The sequence below is a fragment of the Erinaceus europaeus genome, chromosome 5 (assembly GCF_950295315.1).
Source record: "Erinaceus europaeus chromosome 5, mEriEur2.1, whole genome shotgun sequence".
Classification (NCBI taxonomy): Eukaryota; Metazoa; Chordata; class Mammalia; order Eulipotyphla; family Erinaceidae; genus Erinaceus; species Erinaceus europaeus.
The window spans coordinates 4,017,399-4,042,475 of record NC_080166.1 but is presented as its reverse complement, the minus strand read 5'-3'; the positions used below and the strand labels follow the sequence as shown (position 1 = coordinate 4,042,475).

Genomic DNA, 25,077 nt, shown 5'->3' with positions numbered 1-25,077 from the left:
GACAAAAGAAAACTGTGTTTCTAGGGGCTGGGTGATGGCCCACCTGCTTGAGCCTGTTATAATGTGCAAGGACCTGGGTTTGAGCCCTTGGTCCCCACCTGCAGGGGGAAAACTTTGCAAGTGGTGAAGCTGTGTTGTAGGTCTCTCTCTCTCTTATTTATTTGCTTCCAGGGTTATTGCTGGGGCTTGGGACCTGCACTATGGATCCACTGCTCCTGAAGACTATTTTTTCCCTTTTGGCTGCCCTTGTTGTTTTTATTATTGTTGTTGTTATTGTTGTCATTGTTGTTGGAGAGGACAGAAAGAAATCGAGAGAGGAGGGGAAGACAGGGAGAAAGATAGACACCTGCAAACCTATTTCACTGCTCGTGTAGCGACCCCCCTGCATGTGAGGAGCCAGGGCTCCAACCAGGATCCTTCCTCCAGTCCTTGCATCTTTTTAAATTATTTTTATTTTCTATATACATCCAGAGGGTAAGGGAAGATGGGGTGAAGGAGACACCTGCAGCACTTGAAGTATGTCCCCCCACACCCCATCCGCCTAGGTGAGACTGGCAGTTTCAACCCGGGTCTTTGCACACTGCAACATGTGTACTCTACCAGGTCCACCGCCGCCCAGCCCCCAAGGCTTCTTTTTTCCAGCGGTGGTTTTCCTGGGTTCATTTCCAGGGCGCCCCCTACCACATCCCACTGGGCTGTGCTTGTGTGACTCCGATTTTATGACAAGCAGCTTCTGTGTGGATGGGGGGTTGGGGGGGTCCTTGCCCTTTCTGCCCTGTTGGGGAGGCATCTTCGTGGGAAGTCTATACTCCGTGCTTCTCCAGGCAAATGTATGATCTGGATAAAAACTATGGGAATGCAGAAGAAATGTCACCCACCCCTCCCTTTTATCTAATTATTATTCTTTTAGCTTTTTAACTTTTTTCCCTTTATTGGGGGATTAATGTTTTACATCCAACAGTGAATACAATAGTTTGTACATGCATACCAGTTTTCAGTATTTCACAAAGCAATACAACCCTCACTAGGTCCTATGTCACCCTGTTCCAGGACCTGTACTCTTCCCCCCTACCCCAGAGACTTTTACTTTGGAGCAATACACCAACTCCCTTTTATCTAATTATTACCCTAAATCTTTACGAGATGGAAATTCTGAATCACCTTTGAAATCAGAGGAAGCTGCTGACTTTTTTTAAAAAGGCATTTTTTTTCCCCAAGACACTGCATGAGAAAACCTGTAGGGGGCGATGTTCTCTGAAAGAATCTTACCATCGCCCTTAGTATTCCCTTTTGTTTAATTCCTGTGTATTTTCAAAGAATTCCATCTTCCAGGGCCAGGCGGTGGCTTACCTGGTTAAGCGTACACATTATGCGCAAGGACCCGGGTTCAAGGCCTTGGTCTCCAACTGCAGGGGGAAAGCTTCAAGAGTGGTGAAGTGGAGCTGCACGTATCTTTGTCCCTTCCTATCTCTCCCCGAGCTCTCTCAATTTCTCTGTCTCTATCCAATAATAAATATTGTTGTGGACTTGTGAGGCGGTTAGAAATACAGAAAGGTCAAGGAAGATGAAATTCTTTCTGATTGCCTCACAAGGACACTAGTCACATCCGTTCGTTAACATGTAATGAGAATTACTGCAACATGCCTGTTGCCTTCTGATAGTTTTTACTTACATAAATCAAGTAACTTTTCCTTGAGCCAATTTTACTCCAGTATTTGAAAAAAAAAAATCTAGCTTACAGGTGAGGTGTGGGTCGTCCCGGGCTCCCTGGCCACTGGCGGTAGAGACTGGGGCGGCCCTGGGGGGCCTGGGGGGCCCTGGCAATGAGGGAGAGTGTGTGGAGAGGAATTAATAACAACCTCCTCTGGGAGAAGCTTCAGAGAGACAACTCGTTTATTGGGGGTACACTCAAGGGTCTGAGAAAGGTTGAGGTAATCATTAATCTAAACACAACACAGAGTTACATCTTGACCTATTACGTATTTGATCACAACTGCAAAGTTACCATAGAAGGTCTGGTCATGAGCTCACAATACATTAGGTAGACTTTTTTCTCTAAGGGTGGATCATGAGCACCTCAGGGCAGTGGGGAGGGGGCAGTTGAGCAAAGCCAGGATATTTGTGGTGGGTTCGGTTTGCCATACACAGTAATTCATGGCCTTTGTTCAAAGGAACGAGGAAGCATGTGCAGAAAGGTTCCTGGCCTGGGAAACTCCATCCATCCTAAGTTCACTTGGTCAGGAGGGATCTGCTTTCTGCCCCTCTGGGAGGGGGGTCGGGGTCTACCCACTCCGACTTTGAGGGAAATAATGGCTTGGACTTCCCAGACAGTGAGCCCTTTCCCCACAGTGGGGGAGAAGATAGCATAATGGTTATGCAAATAGACTTTCATGCCTGAGGCTCCAAAGTCCCAAGTTCAGTCCCCTCACCATAAACCAGAGCTGAGAAATACTCTCTCTGGACTCTTTCTCTCTCTGGACTCTCTCTCTCTCTCTCTCTCTCTCCCTCTACGTCTCCCACTATCATTCAAATAAATAACATAAATCACAAAAACAAATAAATGCAGTTTACTAACAGTCTTTGTGGTTTACAGCTGTTTCTTGGTGTGAGCTGGGAGGTGGTGCAGTGGGTAGTGCCCGGCACATAGGCACGAGGTCCAGAGAACCCTCCCTGGGGTTGCAGGTGCCAGAGTGAGACTCAGATCCTCTCTCACTCACTCTCATAATAAGTTTTCACAAAGAAAAAAAAAAAGGGTAAATAACTCTGTTCCTTGGGCCAGTGAGGCCCATGTTTTGTATGTATCAGGACCTGGATTCAATCCTCTGCACCAAACCCAACCCAAACCAAAATCTATTCCTTGGAATCATGTTAGTACTCAGATACCACAAATTCCTAACCTTGCAAGCTTGCCTGTGATCCTTAATTGCCACTAGGTCTCTGAAAATTCGCTCCATGTTTGACAGTTTCTTGGGTCATGACTGATCATGTTCTGTAAATTAACTTTTAGAAGCTACTTGCTCCTCTGTTTTCTGCCTCTGGGGTCTAGTACAGTGATCCACTATAAAAAATTCATGGACACATAGTGATTCACTCTGAAAGAATTCACATGAAACTTGTTTTGTTTATTTGTTTATTTTATTTTATTTGTATTTTATTTTATTTTATTTTATTTGTGTGTTGTAAAAGCTTTGCAAGTGGTGAAGCATGACTGCAGGTGTCTGTCTCGCTCCCTCTCTACCACCACTTTACCTCTCAATTTCTGGCTGTCTCTATCCAATAAATAAAAAAAGATAATAAAAATTAAAAACAACCCAGTGTGGCTAAGGGAGCTGTTCGTTTTTGGAAATAAGTGGACTAACTGGTGCTATGTTCTCCTACAGCACTTAGAAAAACTGAAATGCAATTTACATGCCTTGGCATTCCCCCCTGTAATGTGTACAGATCCCTGGTGTTTAGTGTACGCACAGAACTGCATATCCACCATCATTATCTAAGTCTGGTGTGTTTCACCAAGACACCTTGTACCTGTTAGCAGTCTCTCTGTTTCTTCCTCCTCTCAGCCCCCCGGTAATCACTGATCTACATCTGCCTTTATAGATATCCCTGTTCTGGGTGTTTTATGAAAAGTGGATGATAGAATCAGTGGCCTTTTTTGGATCTGACTACTATCGTTTACAATTCTGAGGAAGTTTGAACATCTCTCTATTAATATTGCTTTGCTCTGCTTTCATTTTTATCTGTGTGTCTCTCCCTGGGCTATTAAACATCACAAGGGCAGAAGCCAGGCTTTGTTTATTGCCACATTCCTGCTGCAGGACTTAGGGTCTGCCTCAGAGTGGATCGTTTACACATGTTTGCTGAACAAATTATACTTGTCCTGTTCTTTAAGCCCAGCTGGTTGGTGCTGGGCGTATAGCACACACACTCCTCATCCAACATGGTGAGAGGAGAAGCGTGTAGTGGATCTCAGTTGAAAGGGAAATGGGTGGTCCTTATACCACAAAGTAGTGTGCACTGGAACAAGTGAAATTTTGTCTTCTTCTTTTTTTAATGTTTAATTTTTGTATAATGATAGAAACTGGAAAGAAAGAGAGTGGTAGAGAAAGACAGAGACACTTGTAACACTACTTCACTGCCTGTGAAGTTTGTCCCTACAGATGGGCATCTGGGGTTTGAACCTGTGTTCTCACTGTACCTCGTGCTCTCTCTCAAGTGTGCCACCACTCTGGCCCTAAACATTTTCTTTTGTGGGCTGCTATATGACAGCTAAATTAGAGCAGAAGTGAGGCTTTAGAGCTATGAGCACTTTGTGTCACTTGTGTGGGGATATTTCAAATACATCTATTAATTTATTGCTTTTTTTTTTTTTACCAGAGCACTGTTCAGCTCTGGCTTATGGTGGTATGGGGGCTTGAACCTGGGACTTTGGAGCCTCAAGCATTAGAGTCAGTTTGCATAACCATTATGCTATCTACCCTCCGCCCTATTGCTATTTTTATGTCATATATCAGAAAAGGTAGCAGCAACAAATGCTGGAGAGGGTATGGGGTCAAAGGAACCCTCCTGCACTGCTGGTGGGAATGTCAATTGGTCCAACCTCTGTGGAGAACAGTCTGGAGAACTCTCAGAAGGCTAGAAATGGACCTACCCTATGACCCTGCAATTCCTCTCCTGGGGATAGATCCTAAGGAACCCAACACATCCATCCTAAAAGATCTGTGTACACATATGTTCTTGGCAGCACAATTTGTAATAGCCAAAACCTGGCAGCAACCCAGGTGTCCAACAACAGATGAGTGGCTGAGCAAGTTGTGGTCTATATACACAATGGAATACTACTCAGCTGTAAAAAATGGTGACTTCACTGTTTTCAGCCCATCTTGGATGGAGCTTGAAGAAATCATGTAAAATGAAATAAGTCAGAAACAGAAGGAGGAATATGGGATGATCTCACTCTCAGGCAGAAGTTGAAAAACAAAATCAAAAGAAAAAACCCAAGTAGAACCTGAACTGGAGTTGGCGTAATGCACCAAAGTAAAAGACTCTGGGGTGATTGTGGGGGGGAATACAGATCCAAAAAGGATGACAGAGGACCTAGTGGGGGTTGTATTGTTATGTGGAAAACTGAGAAATGTTATGTAGAAACTATTGTATTTACTTTCGAATGTAAAACATTAATCCCCCAATAAAGAAATTAAAAAAAAATTATTGTTGTTCTTGGGGGCTTTGTCTCCCCAAGTTAACGTTTTTTTCCCAGATAGTCAGAGACAGAGAGAAAGATATGACATCATCAGAGCTTCCTCCAGTGCTGTGGGGACTGGGCTTGAACTTGGGTCTTGTGATGGTAATGCAAGTGCTGAGTGTGAGTGAGCAATCTTGCCACCCCACTGCTATGCACTTAAATGTATGATTTAGAAGTCCTTAAAAACATGTGGGGAGGGGCAGGTGGTGAAGCACCTGGTTAAGCACACACATTACAGTGCACAAGGACCTGGATTCAACCCCTCATCCCCACCTGCGGGGAGAAAGCTTTGCAAGTGGTGAAATTCTCTATTTTTAAATAAAATATCTTCTTTAAAAATATTATTTATCTATTATTGGATAGATACAGAGAGGAATTGAGAAAGAAGGTGGAGACAGAGAAGGAGAGAGACAGAGAGACACCTGCAGCCCTGCTTCACCACTTGTGAAGCTTTCCCCCTGCAGGTGGGGACCGGGGGCTTGAACCTGGATCCTTGTGCACTGTAATGTGTGCGCTTAATCAGCTGTATCACTGCCTGGACCCTCTCCCTCTCTATTTCCCCCCCCCCACTTTCAATTTCTCTCTGTCTCTATCCAATAATAAATAAATAAAAATATATTTTAAAAAGAAGTCACTTTTGGAGGCTGGGTGGTGGCACACCTGGTTGAGCACACATGTTGCAGTGAGCCAAGACCCAGGTTCAAGCCCCCAGTCTCTACCTGCAGGGGGAAAGCTTTGCAAGGCTTTGCAAGGTCTCTGTCTGTCTGTCTGTCTGTCTGTCTATCTATCTATCTATCTATCTATCTGTCTGTCTCCCCTCCCCTCTTGATGGTATAGCAGTACTGCAGGTGCCTCTTCTTGTCTTTCTCCTGCTCCATGTCTCTCTCACTCTCTATTAAAAAAAAAAAAAGACAGAAAGCAAGCAGGAAGGAAGGAAGGAAGGAAGGAAGGAAAGAAGGAAGGAAGGAAGGAAAGAAGGAAGGAAGGAAGGAAGGAAGGAAGGAAGGAAGGAAGGAAAAAGAGGGAGAGACATAGAGAGACAGACAGAGAGGGAGTAGAGAAGAAGCAGGAGGAAAGGAAACGTGCCTTTCTGTCTGCAAGGGAACAACTGCACTGCATCTTCCTCTAATCCTCCCGGAGGCCCCGAGCTTGACATTCTTTGCAGACAGGCCACAGGACAGGAGAGACCTGAAGTCACTGCAGAGATAAGGATCTTGGCAGGCTAACCTGGTCCTTAAGACACCAGGTTCTCTGCGAGTTGCACAGACCGGACAGGACAAGTTTTGTCTTCTCTTCTAAGCCAGTACCCTTTCTTTCTGACTGGAATACCCTGGTCTGCCTCTCAGTCAGGTGAGTCCTGACCCCTTCACAGTTGAGTCCACATTTCATGCCGTGCCCTGTCTCCCCTAAGTGGAGTTCATTTCTTTAATCTGTGTTTCCATAGCACTTTGTTCAGCCCCCCCCCCCCATGGCAATGAAGACTAAAACAAAACAAATATTGCATGCTACTTGAAATTTGATCCTTTCGTATGTAAATTTGGGCCTATATATTTCTACATCTTCCTCTGTACATATATACTTTTTAAATTTTAATTTACTTATTATTGGATAGAGATAGAGAAATTGAGATGGGAGAGTCAGATAGAGAAGGAGAGACAGAGACACCTGCAGCCCTGCTCACCACTTGTGAAGCTTTCCCCCTGCAGGTGGGGACCAGGGGCTTGAACTTGTTTCCTTGTGCACTGTGATGTGAGCACTCACCAGGTGTGTCACCGCCTGGCCCCCTGTAATTTTTTTTTATAAGATGGGATTTGAGGGCTGGGTGGTGGTATACCTGGTTGAGTGCACTTGCTACAGTTTGCAAGGACCCGGGTTTAAACCCCGGTCCCCACCTACAGGGGGAAAGCTTTGCAAGTGGTGAAGCAGTGCTGCAGGTGTCTCTCTCTCACCCTCTCTAGTTTCCCCTTTCCTCTCAATTTCTGGCTGTCTCTATCCAATAAATAAAGATAATGAATAAATTAAAAATAAAAGTAATCCTTCACAATTTAAAAAAATTAATTAATTAATTAATAAGAAGGGATTGTTTCTCAGTTCTTGTACTAAAATTGCTTTTCTCACTTAATAAATTAGGGATATTCACATGTATCCACCTCACTTTTATTCCATTTGTATAAACCATTGTTTATTAAATGTTGGGTAAACATCTAGATGGTCAGCACTAATTTTCTGTAATGAACTCCTGGGCACCTGTGTCTCTGCCTTGTGTGAACCTTTCAGGACAGAATTCCAGAAGCAAAATTATAGTCGGATAGTAAGGCTGTATGCTTAGCTTTTAGGTCCAAATCTGTCTCCTCTTGAGGACAGGGACATCTTGTTTTATTTATTCTTTAATTCCCAGTAGCTAGGATTATGCCTCAAACATTTTAGCTGCTCAGTAAATGTTTTCTTTAAAAAACTGAATAAATAAGTAAGTGAATAAATGACAGTGAAGTTTCAGTGCCTAGAGAGTGAGGCATGTAGTCTTTAAAAAATCCCTATTTTGTGGGAGGGTGCCAGGGGGGCAGGGATCTCGGTGAGCTAGAACACCTCTCTGGTATGCCTGCAGTCTGAGTCTGACCTCTGGCTCTGCATACTTTCTAGCTTCTCTGTCTACACGTAAATAAATAAATAAACGAGCTTTTTAGTAAACATTTACATTCAGTTCCTTCTCTAGTCCATAGCTGAGTAGGGATCTGGTGTTACCATATTGGTACAGAATGGAGAGAGAGAGACTTCCCCCAAAGAAGATTGTTGCTAAGATCTGATACTGCAGAAGGCCTCAACAATTTCTGTTAGGCAAGAATTCAAGGGCAAACTTCTGAAGGTTGCGAAGCTGTATAGCAGCTGTTGGATGTAATCTCTCTCTCTCTCTCTCTCTCTCTCTGTGTGTGTGTGTGTGTGTGTGTGTGTGTGATGCCAAGGTCTCTCTCATTTAAAAAAAAAATTATTATCTTTATTTATTGGATAGAGACAGCCAGAAATCAAGAGGAAAGAGGGGGAGAGAGAGAGACAGAGAGACACAGAGACACCTGCAATACTGCTCCACTACTTGTAAACCTTTCCCCCTACAGGTGGGGGCTGGGTGCTTGAACCCAGGTCTTTGAGCACTGTAACACATGCATTCAACCACCACCTGGCCCCTGACGCCAAGGCCTCTCACTTGCATGATTCCATTTTTCATGGACTGAATTTTTTCCTCATTTGTTTGTTTATTTATTTATTTATTGCCTCCAGGGTCATTGCTTGGCTCGGTGCCTGCATTACAAATCCTGGTCCTGGTCCTGGAGGTTGTTTTTTTCCCCATTTTGTTGTTGTCATTATTGTCATTGATGTTGTTGGATAGGACAGAGAGAAAATAGAGAGGGAGAGAGAAAGACAGACACCTGCAGACCTGCTTCACTGCTTGTGAAGCCACTCCCCTGCAGGTGGGGAGCCGGGGGCTTGAACCGGGATCCTTATGCCGGTCCTTGTGCTTTGTGCCACCTGCACTTAACCTGCTGCGCTGCCAACCGACTCCCGATAGTCCATTGCACTCTTAACAGTGGGATGCCACACTGTTCTTTGTTTTCTTTTAGCCATACTTCCCATTGCCTCCAGCTGTTGTACTCAAGTTTCACATCACATTTCTAGAAGGCTTCTGGAAAGAGTGACTGCATGTCGCATTCAGAAAGCTGATGGGGACTGTGACTTGGCTGCCGTCATGTGAGTGTTCTTCAGTCTGGAGGTCTGACGACCAGGCTGCTGGTCTTGGCTCTGGCCAATGAAACAGGCTGAGAAAGGTCTTGACAGCTGTTAACTGAAGACAGAACAAACTTGGGTTTTTTGTTTGTTTTTGCTTTTGTTTGAATTTACTTGATAAGACAGAGAGAAACTGAGAGGGGAGGGGAGTACCAGGCAGTGATGCAGCAGGTTAAGCACACATAGTACAAAGTGCAAGGACCAGCACAAGGATCCCAGTTCGAGCCCTCTGCTCCTCGCCTGCAGGGGGTTACTTCACAAGCAGTGAAGCAGTTCTGCAGTGGTGTATCTTTCTTTCTCTCTATCTACTCTTCTCTCCCAATTTATCTCTGTCCTATCCAGAGGGGGGGAAAAGCCACCAGAAGCAGTGAATTTGTAGACAAACACCTGGGGACTTGCTGTCAGTAGGTAGCAGGGGTTCAAAACCAGGTCCTTTCACCTAGTACTGTGTATGCTTAACCAGGTGTGCCACAGCCCAGCCCCCAACAAACCTGGCTTCAGGTGAGTTGATTGAAAGCTTACAGTGAGGACTTAAGTCCAAGAGGAACTGTAGCCTGATTAGAGAGCTTACACATTGTGCATGGGCGAGGAGAGGGTACAGGAAGTATTTTCAGGAATTCTATTTCATACAGTAAGTTAGACAACACGTCTCCTATTCTAGTGTTCGCTATACATTGAGGTACCCAAGAAAGATGGTTAACCCCCTCCCACCAAATCTACTGGGTTAGCCTGTCCTTTAGAAAACTTGGAGGGAACACTGTCGGGCTGGAGTAGTGGCCCTGCCTGTGGACTCTGAGACAGACAGAAAACTGGGAAGGAGGGATTTGGGCAGTAGCGTGGCAGGTTAAGCATGTGACACAAAGTTCAAGGACCACCAGAAGGATGCCGGTTCGAGGCCCTGGCTCCCCACCTGCAGGGGAGTCGCTTCACAGGCGGTGAAGCAGGTCTGCAGGTGTCTGTCTTTCTCTCCCCCTCTCTGTCTTCCCCCCCCTCCATTTCTCTCTGTCCTATCCAACAGCGACATCAATAACAACAACAATAATAATGACAACAATAAAAAACAAGAGCAACAAAAGGGAATAAATAAATATTAAAAAGAGAGAGAGAGAGAGAACTGGGAGGGAGGGAGAGGAAGTTGGGTGTCAGGGACTACTCTTGGTCATTGTGTGTCCTTGATGGTTAAGGGGTGACATGGTCTTAGGGAGTTTATATTTTCCTGTCACTTCTTGCAGAGTGTATGGAATCTTCTGGTATGACCCCTTCATAGGACCAGACCAATTATGTGGTTTGGCTTATGGCCTGATTCTTGACTCGCAAGTATGTCAGAGAGAGAGAGAGTGGTTTCAGGCTGGTTTCTCTGACAATCCCTGCTGTGAATGCACACTTTCTCTGCACAGTTGGCCCCCAGCCCCTAGGACCAAGAGCCTTTGTGGCTGCCTAAAACTGCAGGTGGTACTGCAACTCCAATTTATACTTCCTGCCTCTGCACACTTGCCTGTGATAATGTTTAATTGACAAATAAGCACAGCAAGAGATTAACAATAATAATTGAGACCAAAATATACTGTTATAAAAGTTGCATGAAAGTGGTCTCTCTTGATTTTTTTTACAAGGTTCTGGAGAGTGAACTTAGGGCCTCATACATGCATGCTACCACTGAGGCCCCCACACCCGGCTCAATTTCTTCTTCCATTTTTAAGAAAAAAAATCATCTCTTTATGGTTAAAAGAAAGAGAGAAATTGAGAGAAGGAGGAGCTAGATAGATAGATAGAGAGAGAGACCTGCAGCTCTGCTTCACCACCCATGAAGCTTTCCCCCCGTAGATGGGAGCCAGGGGCTTGAACCTTATTATTATTATAATATACCTATTATTATTAGAGACATTTTTAAAAGGGACATGCCTTAGTTCATTTTATTTTTCTTCTTTATAAAATAACTTAAAATGACTAACAAAATTGTAAGATAACAGGGGTGCAATTCCACACAGTTCCCACCACCAGATTTCTGTGTCCCATCCCCTCCTTAGGAAGCTTCCCTGTTCCTTATCTGTAGGGGAAGACCAAAATTCTATATGGGGGGCGGAAGGTGTAAGGCCTGGCTTCTGTAATCCCTTCTCCACTGAACATAGACATTGGCAGGTTGATCCCTGCTGGGGGTATTTCTCTAATGAGATGCTGGGGAGTGAACTCAGGGCCTTATGCAGTGATGACCTTGGGAGAAAGACAGAGAACAGACGAGAGAGAGAGAGAGAGAGAGAGAGAGAGAGAGACACAGCTGCTGTCCATGGTGCCTGCATAGTGCTCATGACCTGCAGTTCTGCAAGGCTTGCGCTGTAGCAGGTGAGCTATTTCCCAGGCCCTCCTTTTCTTTTCCATACTTTCAATTGAGATCTGCGGCCTCTAGGCAGCAGAGCAGGAAATTTTAGAGGCTACCTTGCACTCAGATGCAAGCTTCAATCACTGTGTCTAAATGTGGGATCTGTTTATAGGTGGCTAATTCTTTTTATTTATTTATTTGTTTATTTATTTAATTTTTGAGAGAGAGAGAGAGACACACACACACACACACACACACACACACACACACACACACAGAGAGAGAGAAACACCAGAGCACTGCTCAGCTCTGACTTATGGTGGTGTAGGGGATTGAACCTGGGACTTAGGAGTCTCAGGCATGAGAGTCTATTTGCATAACCATTATGCTGTCTCCCCTGCCCCAGCTAATTCTTTACTTACTTGTACTTCCTAGCCATGATTTTTTTTTTAATTCTTTCCATGGCAGCCTTCGTGTCAAACGCAGAAGGATCTGTGTCAGCCCCCACAGTCACATTATTAAGCGGTGGATGAGAGAACACGCCGTCAAGAAAAATGCTAGTGGCAACATCTGCCACAAGAAGAAACACCACAGCAAGAGGAGCCATATGGAGGCACGTCACAGGAGACGGCAAGTGCAAGACTATGGAACTCCTTACTAGGGCTTACAGACGGCTCTACAAAGACAATTCCTAAGTGAGCTTGGCCATGGTTACAAATGTATCGTGAGAATGTTTCTTATTGGGAACCAACAGGGCACACACACAAAAATCTATTTTTTAAAAGAAACAAGTATACAGTATGCAAACATAATAATAAATTCAATTGAAAAAATTTTAAAATAACACTTATTTTCACAGAGTATTTAAAAGCAGCTTGCCAGTACTATTTCTCCAACTTTTTAATGTAAAGTTGACCAAATCTGGGGTACAGATAGGTAGCATAATGGTTCTGCAAAGACACTCTCATGCTGGGGCTGGGTGGTGGCATACCTGGCTGAGTGCACATGTTACAGTGCACAAGGACCTGGGTTTGAGCTCCCAGTCCCCACCTGCAGGGGGAAATCTTTGCAAATGGTGAAGTAGTGTTGCAGTTGTCTTTCTTTCTCTCTTCCTATCTCCCCCTTCCCTCTAGATTTCTGGTGGTCTCTAGCCAATAGATAAATAAAGATAATAAAAAAAATTAATAAGTGAGCGTTCACTGTGTGAAGCCTCCACACTACCATTTCCCCTCACAGCCTTTTCATCTGGTCATTATCTCCTCTCTTCCCTTTATTGTCTTTTCTTTTTAATCCTGAATTTTTTTTCCTTATTAAGACATATTTAATGTTCCTCCCAACACACCCATCCAAAAAAACACAAAACACATATGTCCTTAGCAGCACAATTTGTAATAGCCAAAACCTGGAAGCAACCCAGGTGTCCAACAACAGATGAGTGGCTGAACAAGTTGTGGTCTATATACACAATGGAATACTACTCAGCTATAAAAAATGGTGGCATCACCACTTTCAGCCGATCTTGAATGGAGCTTGAAAAAATCATTTTAAGTGAAATAAGTCAGAAACAGAAGGATGAATATGGGATGATCTCACTCTCAGGCAGAAGTTGAAAAACAAGATCAGAAGAGAAAACACAAGTAGAACCTGAACTGGAGTTGGCGTATTGCACCAAAGTAAAAGACTCTGGGGTGGGTGGGGGTGGGTGGGTGGTGGAGAATACAGGTTTAAAAAGGATGACAGAGGACCTAGTGGGGGTTGTATTGTTATATGGAAAACTGGGAAATGTGATGCATGTGTAAACTATTGTATTTGCTGCCAAATGTAAAACATTAATCCCCCAATAAAGAAATTTTAAAAACAGACATATTTAATGTTCCTGCATAAATGTGTGCACTTGAATTATGACTCTGTAACTCTCAAATAAGCACATTTTCCTTGTCCTCGAACCTTGTCGTTTTCTTACTGTGAACATTTAGGGTGTTAAAAACATGCAGTCTGAAGCAGACGTGTCTGGTGGCTGTTTATCACCTGATTTATTTTATTTTTTATAGAAACAGAGAGAAATTGAGAGAGAAGGAGAGATAGAAAGGGGGAGAGAGAAGCACTTGTAGCACTGCTTCACTACTCGTGAAACTGCTTTTCCACTACAGGTGGGGGCTGGGGGGCCGGACACGGCAGTGTGTGCTTTACTGGGCTCACCACTTGCCTGCCCACCCTCCCCCAGGACATGCTTTGTGGGTAATATATTTTCTCCGTATCCTGCTAAAAATCACATATCTACCTGAAAACCCAGAAATCTCCCATTTAAGTAGTTAAGAGGCTATGTTTGCCAAAACCACCGTAGAAGAATGTTCATAGCAGCCTGAAAAGGGGAAACCATTGAAGTGTCCATTGATGGAATGAATACATTTTTAATGTTATAGTCATTAAATAAAGTGCTTTCCTTAGAAAAATTCTTCTTACTATTAATATATTTTTTTAAATGTTTAACTGGATAGAGACAGAGAGAAATTGAGAGAGGAGGGGGGAGGTAGAGAGGGAGAGAGACAGAGAGATACCTGCAGCTCTGCTTCACCACTGGTGACGCTTTCCCCCTGCTGTTGGGCACCAGGGGCTCGAACCCAGGTCCTCACACACTGTAGTGTGTGCACTTAGCCAGGTGCACCCTCACCTGGTCCCTAACGAGATACTTTGTATGAATTATACATTGGCTTTCTTATCAGTATAAAGTCTGAAGGAATCCAACAAGCACACTGCTAAGGAAGACACGAATGTGTCAGCATGCCTTCTCTGCTGATATGAAGCAAATCAGTCCAACACTTAGTGGCTTAAAACAACAGATAATTCTTGTCTCATAGCATCTGTGGGTGAAGAGTCTAGGAGTGGTTCAGTTGGGTGGTTCTGGCTCAAACTCTCTCGTGAGGTTGCAGTCAGAATGTTGGCATGGGCTGCAGCCATCTGGAAGCTTGCTTGGACCAGAGGACTGAGCTGTGCAATGATTGGCTGCCATGCCTGCTGTCTAGAGGCCTCAGTTCCTTCCTAACTGGGTTTCTCCATGAGATAGATGCCTGAGTGTCTCATGACATAATATCTGACTTTTCTCAGAGAGAGAGAGAGAAGGAAGCTGCAGTGCTTCTGTGACCTAGTTCTGGAAGTGGCACACCGGTATTCACGCCAGGCCTGAAGCAGTGTGTGGGAAGGGTGACACTGTGGCACAAATACCAGAAAGCAAGGGTTGTTGAGGGCCATTTTGGAGGTTGGATCGTCCCTTCTGTGTGACTCCGTAAAAGTATGAAGTTAGAAACAGGCAAAGCTAGTCTATTTTGTTAGTAATTGAGAACAGTGGTTGCCGTGGGTAGCCGGAGGTGAAAAGAGACTTTTGTGGTACAAACAACCTTCTGTTTCTTAATATAGGCTTGGTTATGTGACTGTTCTCACTTTGTGGAGATTCATTGAGCTGAAACTTACAGGTTCCTCTTTTTTTGTATGTCAAACTTTGATAAGCAGAGAAGTAGTTACAGAAGCCAGACCTCCCACCTTTTGCACCCCATAAAGAATTTGGGTCCAGACTCCCAGAGTGGTAAAGAATAGGGAAGCTTCCAATGGAGGGGATGGGACAGGGAGCTCTGGTGGTGGGAACTGTGCGGAATTATACTCCTGCTGTCCTGTTATCTTACAATCATTGTTAAATCACTAATAAAAATCCTATATGGAAAAAGAAAAAATAATAAAGAAAAAGGAGGGAAAGAGGAAAAGAAAGTGAGGAAAGGAGGCTGGTTGAGCACACACATTGCAGTGTGTAAGGCCCAGGCTCGGCTCTCAGCTCTCGTCACCTGCAGGTGTAGGCTGTGCGGTGGGTCATCACTTGTGATGAAGAAATACTGCTGGCACTCTCCTTTTCTATCTCTTTGTCCTCTCTCAATTTCTCTCTGTCATCTCAAATAAAAATAATTAATTAATTAATTTTTTAGAAAAAGAAATGAAGTGAAGAAAGGAAGACTAGAAAAATAAAAGCACAGGCCAGCAAAATGACTCACTTTGATAGCGTGCTGCTTTGCCGTGTGCTCCACCGAAGTCTGAATCCAGCCTGCTTTGCACTGAAGGAAGCTCTGGTGCTGTAGTGACTTTTTACACTTCTTGCCTCTTTACCATCACTGTCTGTATCTAAGAAACTAAAATAAGGACAAAATAGAGCTCTGGAGTATAGCTATAGCATATGGGATTCATGTTTTATGCAGAGAAGTCACTCAAAGCCACATGTAAGGAAATGAAACTAGACACCAGTTAATACCCTGCACCAAAATTTGCTCAAAATGGATCAAAAATTTGGATATTAGAGCAGAAAGTATAAAGTACATAGAAGGACAAATCAGTGAGATGCGTCGTGACGTTAAGGTAGAGATGTCTTTGAGGCTTCATCCCGTACACAAGGGAAATAAAAACAAGACTGAACAAATGGAACTAAGTCAAATTAAAAAGCTTCTACACATCAAAAGAAAATGCCATAAAGATAAACAGCAAGCACAACAACTGGGAGAAGATAGTTGCACATATTTCAGATAAGCAGTTGATATCAAACATCTATAAAGAACTTATACTATTGCTATTTGAAACTCTAAGACCGCAAGGCACCCTTCCTATACTCCTTAAGACCCACATTTCTCCTCGTCCTAGAACCTCGAGAACTCTGTCCATATTTCTTGATGTTTCTTCTCTCTGATCCCTTACCCTGGTATACTACCTCCATCGACCTCAACGAAATCAACGCTACCAGTGCCGCCAGGCCCTGCTATGCTGCTCCTGACTCCTTACTGCAGATTGTCTCCAAGCCTGAGACGTCAACCTACCAATTCCTCTGATCTGATGAGCTCTTTCCTAACACATGGGACTATATACTTCCATTTCAGATAACACACTTTCTAACAAAGTTAGAGATACTAAGTACAGGCTAGGGCCTCGGGTACTGGGTACACGTATCCATAAGCAATGAACAACTATATACCTCAAAGTAAAAGTGCTTAATAGCCCTCCATGGTTATATTTAGACCTAGTAAGCCTAAAAATCTAGCAGAATGGCCTTAAAAAGGCATCCCAAATTCTCTAACCATATATTTATTACTTAGGCCTAGATACCCTCCTCTCCTGTCCCTTGCTTCACTTCTCTCAATCACTCTTTCTACTCAATTAACGACACAAAGGTGCCGGGCTAGCTTCGCGGGTGGGAGAGAGAGACGACCAGGGACTCATGGCTGAGTGGCACGCAGTTCAGTCTTTATTCATGTGGAACGCAGCGCAATCTAAGCTATCTCTAATCACAATCCTGTCCTTATATATCCTGAGGCGGAAGTGTCAGGTCCGAAGAGGATGTATGTAGGATAGGGGGTGGGGAGAAGGAAAAAGTGTGCAAAACAGTGAGGATTAAACCAATGCCCTGGAGGCAGGGCGGTGCTTAGTTAACAGTGGTTATGTAAACAGAATACAGTGTTAAGCAGGGGGGATTAAACCAATGAAACAGAAGGGGTCTTAGAAGCAGAATTTAGAAGCATGTCAACACAAAGGAAGTAAGATATATTCTTCTATCTTTTAAAAAAGTTCTTCTGACAGAGTACCAGCATTATTTCTACCCCTTGATAAGCTTTAGAAGAAACACTCTACAACTGGCCAAGAGATACACTGGCAAAAACTACATATCAAGTAAAGGACAGCTATTGTCTCTATACTGACCTTTATTAGAACCACCAGACAAAAAAAACTCAGAAGAACTTGAGGCTAACTCAGACCCTACTAAAGTCCTCAGTCTATTTCCTCCATGACTTGAGGCCAGATCTCAGAAACCCACAGCAAAGGACACTCAATGCTTTAACACCTGGGAGAAAATTTAAGCTCATCTCATACTGAAGTGGCCCACAGAATCTGCTTAAGGGCAAGAGTCAGGCTCACTCACAATGGCCTTTTTGGCCACTGCCAGGCCACCTTATCACCAGGGGTCACTGCCCTTCACCACTGTGTCTTTGGATGGTGCAGTTAGGTCACAGGAGAGTGTACCCACCACCAGCACTGAATGTGCCCACTTGCCCCTAACTCCAAACTATAAAGATTTTCCACTCAATTTAGAATGTTCTTCTTAACTAAGCTTTCCATTGAATGGTGTCTCAGACCGCCTCCTCTAGTAAATGGACCAGTTACCACTCACTGTTTTAGTTAGAGAAATGGTCTGAAATCTGAGATGAACAAGAATTCAAAGCAGACAGATGTTTACTTCTCTCTCATGCTGCATTTGGGGTGTAAACTGTCCAGGACCAAATGGGAATTCTGTGGTGGCCTTCTTTCACATTTCCCAGCTGTCTCTCTGGCTCACTGTCAAGTGTATCGCTGACATTTGCTAGGGTTGCTAACTAGGATCCCTAAATTCTGTGGTTTAAACAGTCACTGTCTCATTGCTCTGGGGCCTAGAAGTCCGACGTCTGGGTGTTGACAAGCTTGGCTCCTTCTAACATGTACAAGGGCCCAGGCTTCTCTCCTTGACTTGTAGGTTGTCTGTGTCTCTTTGTGTCCTATTCCCTTGGAGCCTGAGACATGAAACTCCTTTAGCATAACCGTTATGCTGTCTTCTTGCTGCTTCTTATTCCTTTGTACAGGCCCGTCTTTGGGTTCAAATACCCGCTTTTTTCTTTTTTAATATTTATTTATTTTATTCCCTCTTGTTGCCCTTGTTGTTTTATTGTTGTAGTTATTATTGTTGTTGTTACTGATGTCATCATCATTGTTGGATAGGACAGAGAGAAATGGAGAGATGAGGGGAAGACAGAGAGGGGGAGAGAAAGATAGACACCTGTAGACCTGCTTCACCGCCTGCGAAGCGACTCCCCTGCAGGGGTGGGAGCCAGGGGCTCGAACCGGGCTCCTTAACGCCAGTCTTTGTACTTTGTGCCATGTGCGCTTAACCCGCTGTGCTACCTCCTGACTCCCCAAATGCCCACTTTTTTTTTAAAGGTTGGTTTTCTTTTTTTAAAAATATTTATTTATTCCCTTTTGTTGCCCTTGTTGTTTTATTGTTGTAGTTATTATTGTTGTCGTAGTTGTTGGATAGGACAGAGAGAAATGGAGAGAGGTGGGGAAGACAGAGAGGGGGAGAGAAAGATAGACACCTGCAGAAGACCTACTTCACCACTTGTGAAGCGACTCCCCTGCAGGTGGGGAGTCAGGGCTCGAACCGGGATCCTCATGCTGGTCCTTGTGCTTTGCGCCACCTGCGCTTAACCTGTTGTGCTATAGCCCAACTCCCCCCAAATGCCCACTTTTAAAGACAACTAGTCATGATGGGTTAGGTCTCACTCCTATGACCTCACCTTAACTAATTATATCAGCAAGGACACTCTTTGAAAAAGAGGTCAAATTCTGGAATCCTGGGAGTAAGAACTTCAAATATAAACTTTGGAGACACGATTCGACCCATAACAGGGGGAGCAAACGGAGTAGGAAAGAGATTTATTTATGAATGTGAGAATGAGAGAGGAAAAAAAAGAATGAACAGAGCATCAGTCTGGTACATGTGATGCCAGAGATGAGCAGTGAAGCAGGGCCACAGGTGTCTCTCTCTCTGTCTCTCTCCCTCTCTGTCTCTCTCCCTCTCAACTCTGGCTGTCTCTGTCCAATAAATAAAGATAGTAAAAAAATTTTTAATTTAGTCTTTTTATTCAAAAAGGTTTCCTGCCTGGACATCTGCTGGCAAGCACATTTGCCTTATAAAAACAACTCTCTGGGGAGCTGGGTAGTAGCACAGCAGATTAAGTGCAGGTGGCGCCAAACACAAGAACCATAAGGATCCTGGTTCAAGCCCCCGGCTCCCCACCTGCAGGGGAGTCACTTCACAGGTGGTGAAGCAGGTCTGCAGGTGTCTTCCCCTCCTCTCTCTATTTCTTTTTTTTTTTAATTTAATTTATTTATTCCCCTTTTGTTGCCCTTGTTGTTTTATTGTTGTAGTTATTATCGATGTCATTGTTGTTGGATAGGACAGAGAGAAATGGAGAGAGGAGGGGAAGACAGAGAAGAGGAGAGAAAGACAGACACCTGCAGACCTGCTTCACCACCTGTGAAGCGACTCCCCTGCAGGTGGGGAGCAGGGGGCTCAAACCGGGATCCTTTTGCCAGTCCTTTAGTTTGGCGCCACCTGCGCTTAACCCGCTGCGCTACCGCCCGACTCCCTCCTCTCTCTATTTCTCTTGGTCCTATACGACAACAATAACTACAATAATAAAACAAGGGCAACAAAAGAGAAAATAAATAAATATTTAAAAAAACACACACATAATTCTCCTATTTGTCTTACACCTTCAGATGCTAAAGAAATCCTAGGGTTGGGACATGACTAAAAGTGCATCTACAGAATAAAAACAGGATACAGATATGCCATGGGTCATGTGTCTTACCTGCCTGCCTGCATCACCCGTCACCTCTCCCTTCAGCCAGCCATGGGTGAGATTATGAACACCACGAGAAAGAACGAAAGTGGGACAGTTACAAAAAGACCAGACAAACTGCCTCTCAGAGGGCCCAGTCTGCTGGATTTGGGGTGGTCTGGGTACCTCCCGTTTGCGCAAAAGAGATTAAAGCTTTACTGATTCACTTACACTTTGTGAATTTACTTTCTTAGGTGGACTTGCCTGTTCCTCACACACACAAGTCACTTTGTCCACTGCACTGTCTCCTGGCCCACAATGTCCTTTTCATTCACAGGCAAGACTCAGCAGTTGCACGTGCTGCTCTGCTCATGGCTCTGGCCAGCAATGAGCCGAACCTTCACTCAAAAGGAAACTCAGTTCTTAGCTGGTAGTCACGTGCCCAGTGATAATTATGCCTTATTGCTCGTGGAAGATAGGGAGAATTTGCAGTAGCTCACTGCTCTGAACACAGTTCACAGAAACCTCCAGGGGGGAGAATTAACCTCTTCATTCAAGTTGCAATAATTGCCCATCGGGTTTATGGTATGCCCAAAAGTTCGAGTCCCGATCTCACACAAAGAAGACCAGAATCCCATGCAATAGCAAGAGCCTTTATTGGGAAGCTTAAGCTTCGGCCACCGACATCCTTCCAAGCAAAGGGAGAGTCTGTGACCAAGATCGCTTCTCGTCCCACCTTTTTATAGTTATCACAGGATGGGCACAGGTGGAAACTTCCACATGGAAGAACAACAATTGGCTTTGGGCCAACAGCTGTTCTCAATATTTGGGGCCCTCTCCCTCCAACCCCACAGTTTATTTCCTTTTATTTATTTATTTTTAGTGTCCTCCAGGGTTATCTCTGGGGCTTGGTGGCTGCTCGATGAATTCACTGTTCTTAGCAGCTATGTTTTTTCTTTCTTTTTTTTGAAAAGAGGCAGAAAAATTGAGAGGAAAGGGGGAGGGAGAGAGGGAGCAGAAAAAGAGAGAGATGCCTGCAGCACAGCTTCAGCACCCATGAAGCTCCCACCAACCCTGCAGGTTTGTACCAGAGGCCTGAACCTGGGTCCTTGCACACGGTGACGTGTTTATTCTACTGTGTGCACTACCGCTTTCTCCGCTCTTCTGCCTTGAACTAGTATTCTATTCGACCAAAGTTATATTTAATTTGTACTACAGCCTTGGAAATCTTAGATCCCTCTGTATATTTCAAAAGATGAAGTCCAGGCTCAGACAAATTAAGTAATTTTCCAAAGCCTGAACACATTAAATGTGGAGACAAGAATCCAGTAAGGGATTTTGTCTGGTACTAAAGCCTGACCCATATACTGAGATATTATAGGGGCTGGGGAGATAGCATAATGGTTATGCAAAAAGATTCTCATGCCTGAAGAATTAAAAGTCCCAGGTTCAATCCCCAGCACAACCATAAGCCAGAACTAAGTTGTGCTCTGGTAAAAATATTTTTTAAAAAAGAAAAAAGGGGAGTCGGGCGGTGGCGCAGTATGTTAAGTGCACGTGGCGCAAAGCGCAGGGACCGGCGTAAGGATCCCGGTTCTAGCCCCCGGCTCCCCACCTGCAGGGGAGTCGCTTCACGGGCGGTGAAGCAGGTCTGCGGGTGTCTATCTTTCTCTCCCCTCTCTCTCTGTCTTCCCCTCCTCTCTCCATTTCTCTCTGTCCTATCCAACAACAAAGCAATGTCAACAGTGGCAATAATAACCGCAACGAGGCTGCAACAACTAGGGCAACAAAAAGGGGAAAAAATAGCCTCCAGGAGCAGTGGATTCATGGTGCAGGCACTGAGCCCAGCAATAACCCTGGATGGAAAAAAAAAAAAAGTTAAAAAAAAAAAAGGGAGAGAGATCACAGTACCATATCTTAAATATTAAGAAATGGCTTTCCATCAGTCTGACCTTATTTGTACTGCTCAGTCTACTTGCTGGATTGTCAGTTCTGGCAGGGATTTGAAGACTTGATGGGAGACATCAGAAATGCCCATTTCTAGGCTTCATGGGTCAGCAAGATGGTATATACCGAAAATTCAGCATATGACACATTCAGTACACAGACATATAAAATGGTTTGTATTTATTTCTAATACCCTAAACAGTGTGCGCATGTATACACACACACACACACACACACACACACACACACACACACACCTCTGTTACTCTGGTTTCAGATTAATCACAAAAAGGTCTATAATTTCTCTGAGGTTCAGCAGAGATAGTTTTATCCCTCCCCCCCGCCCATGATTAAGATTAATGAAGCAGGTGAAGCCACTGCACGATGAATCCACTGTTCTTGGCGGCCAAGTGTTTTCATCTTTTCTTTCTTTTTTGGAGACAGAAATTGAGAGGAAAGGGGGAGGGAGGGAAAGAGGAGGGGAGGGAGAGAGAAAGATAAAGTGTTCCTGTAGCACCACTGCTGCTACTGTTTCAAGAGTCTCTGCCTCTTCTATTGTTTTCCTGGCCAAGAAAGGAAATGACCCTGGGGAGGTAACATAGTGATTTCACCTGTTTTGGGAAAAGTTTCTTGTATGACTCCCATTTATGTCATAAATGTGGGCAAAAGCACAGGGAAAGAGACAAATCCCCACTCCCACTCCCCGCCCTTTTCAAAAATCACAGCGTTTTCTTCCTATGGCCTCTACAAAATTCTGGAGAAGTAGTGTATACACGATTTACCAGGAGACCAGAGCACTTGGGGAAAGGCACTAACCTGGCCGACTAAAATAGGAGGTAGGAAACTTGTCAGGATAAAACCCCGTTTTATCCTGCTGGCAAGCAAAGAACCAATTTTCACAAGAAGAAACTACTCTGAGAGGCAGAAGTAATCTCAGTTTGTGACTCAGACTTGACAAAAGGGGCTCAGAATTTGGGCATAGAAATGTCTTCATTCTCCGTGTGCAACTAAGAGTCAGAGATCTCCAGACCCTGCCACTTAAAGTGTCTGAAGCTGTGTGTGACTCAGGAGAGCTGCAGTTGTGAAGCCTAGACGTGGAACATCTCCCTGAACTGGCCCGTGGTCCCTGTCCATCTAGCTAGCCTGCCTCTGGCAGCAGCAGTGTTAGTGCTTGCTGATTTCTCTCTCAGCTGGTGGTGGGAAGAACAGGACTGTCTTGTCTGGGATTGAATTCTTGGACTGCCCTATACAGGTAGAGGAGACTTATGACAAGAACATTCTATGGTCCTTGTACATAAAGGTAAGTTGATTTGCAATAAACTAATTGGTAAGATGAAAGAAATGTGACAGCATTTATGCTCCAAACTGGTGGAACAGGTCTTATTGGTTGCATAAGACATAATTTTGGATACTGAATCATGTGGATCACAGGTAACAGCTACAGGGTCCCAATTCTCTGAAAAGACATGCTTGAACAGAATTTAGTTCAACTGGCATTTTCTGATGACAATTCTTTCAAACTCTTTACTCACTCCTGTGATTATTTCCTTAACTAGTGTTTGGATGTTGACCTCATTATTTTGTGCTTCAGCCTTTGGGGGGCTTTTAGTTGGACTATTGTCCTGGTTCATTTCTCCAGTATTTCTTCTTGTTGGTTTAACCATTTTATATAGTATGTTATGAGGTCCCTCTCTCAGTACTTTTCAAATTACTGACCACTCTTGACTGGATTGACTTGTGTCTAAGTTAGGTAATTAAAGGGTTCACAGTTGTGGAAATGGATCATTGTTTCAATATTTTTTTAATCCCTGAGTTGGAGCTCAGTGGCTTAAAAGCCTTTTTTGTTCTTTTTCTTCCCTGTAGGCTATGGAAGCCTGAGGGCCTTTAAACTATAAGTAGGCTTCTTAGTTTAATCCCTCACTCTTGACCAAGAGATAAAGCAGGGTGGGGCAGATAATCCAGTAGTTATGCAAAGAGACTCTCCCAGCCCCACTGCTAGGCCACTGAGGTATAGATCTTCTCCTGAGTTTCCTGGTTAGATCTCTGTCTCTTGGTGCCAGCACAGGGCCTCCCCCCCACCCTTCAGCAGTCTTTTTGTTGTTAGATAGTAACAACTAGAAATCAAGAGGGAAAGGGGTGATAGAGAGATAGGGAGACAGAGAGACACCTGCAGCCCTGCTTCAACACTTGCAAAGCTCTCCCACTGCAGGTGGGGACTGGGGTCTTGAACCTGGGTCCTTGTGCATTGTAGCATGTGCATTCAACCAGGTGGGCTGCCATCTGGCCCCTCACACGAATCTTTTGTGTAAGGAGTTCATACAGCCGGAGAAGTGGCTCAGCAGTAGAATACATGCTTTGCTCTGGGCTTGATCCCCAGTTTCACACACAGCCGAACAACACTCTAGTTCCATTCCACTGTTAAAAAAAACAACAACCAAAGCTCCAGCACCCAATTAAAAAAAAAAAAAAGATAAAGATAGAGCTCCTCATTTCAAAATGAATTCAAGTTACTTTCCACAGATAAAGGGAGAAACTTAGCATCTCTAGTTCCTCAAACCAAATCTCAAAAGCAGACCAATTTCCCCCTAGTGGAGACAGAAAATCAGTGGCAGGGAAGACAGAGCAGGTAGTGGTATATGTATTACCTTGAGCTAATGTAGGCACAAGGATTGCTACGTAGATAATTTAAAAATATATAATATAAGTGACAGGTATAAGGGCCTTGCCTGAGATTTTTGGTGTTAGCTTTCACTATTTAAAACACATATACATAAGTTGGAGACTGTATGTGAATCTGTTTTAATATATTCTTTTTTAAAAAAGATTTTAATTTATTTATTAGTGAGAAAGATAGGAGGAGAGAGAAAGAACCAGCCATCACTCTGGTACATGTGCTGCCGGGGATTGAAGTGGTCCGGGAGGTGGCGCAGTGGATAAAGCGAATCTGTTTTTAGAAAATAAATATTCCTGAGAACTCTGTCAGTGCTCAACTTATTTTTGTAAATTGACATAAAAATTTAAATGATGTGAGAGAGTTTTTCATTTAAGGACATGTCCCCAAAAATCATTTAACGCAATGAAGATTACTTAAACAAATTTTTTTATTATCTTTATTTTTTTGGATAGAGACAGCCAGAAATTGGGAGGGGAGGGGTGATAGGAAAGGAGAGAAAGAGAGAGAGACACCTGCAGCACTGCGTCACCACTTGTGAAGCTTTCCCCACTACAAGTGGGGACTGGAGACTTGAACCTGGGTCCTTGTACATCGTAACATGTACACTCAGCCAAGAGCGCTACCACCCGGTCTGAAGATTACTTTTGAAGTTAACATTGAGATCTTTTTTTTATCCAGGCTGTACTATATAGTACAAAAATCACTAGATTGGAATCTCTCA

General features: G+C 43.9%; 1 protein-coding gene across 1 annotated transcript in view; it reads left to right on the top strand.

Annotated features, from left to right (window-relative positions):
* CCL28 (C-C motif chemokine ligand 28) overlaps window positions 1-25,077 on the top strand; it is a 115,868-nt gene that overhangs the window by 11,394 nt on the left and 79,397 nt on the right. The window contains exons 2-3 of the mRNA XM_016185791.2: window positions 8,857-8,983; window positions 11,805-12,990. Of these exons, the coding sequence (XP_016041277.1) occupies window positions 8,857-8,983; window positions 11,805-11,997 (320 nt within the window). The 3' untranslated portion in view covers window positions 11,998-12,990. The remainder of the gene's footprint in view (window positions 1-8,856; window positions 8,984-11,804; window positions 12,991-25,077) is intronic.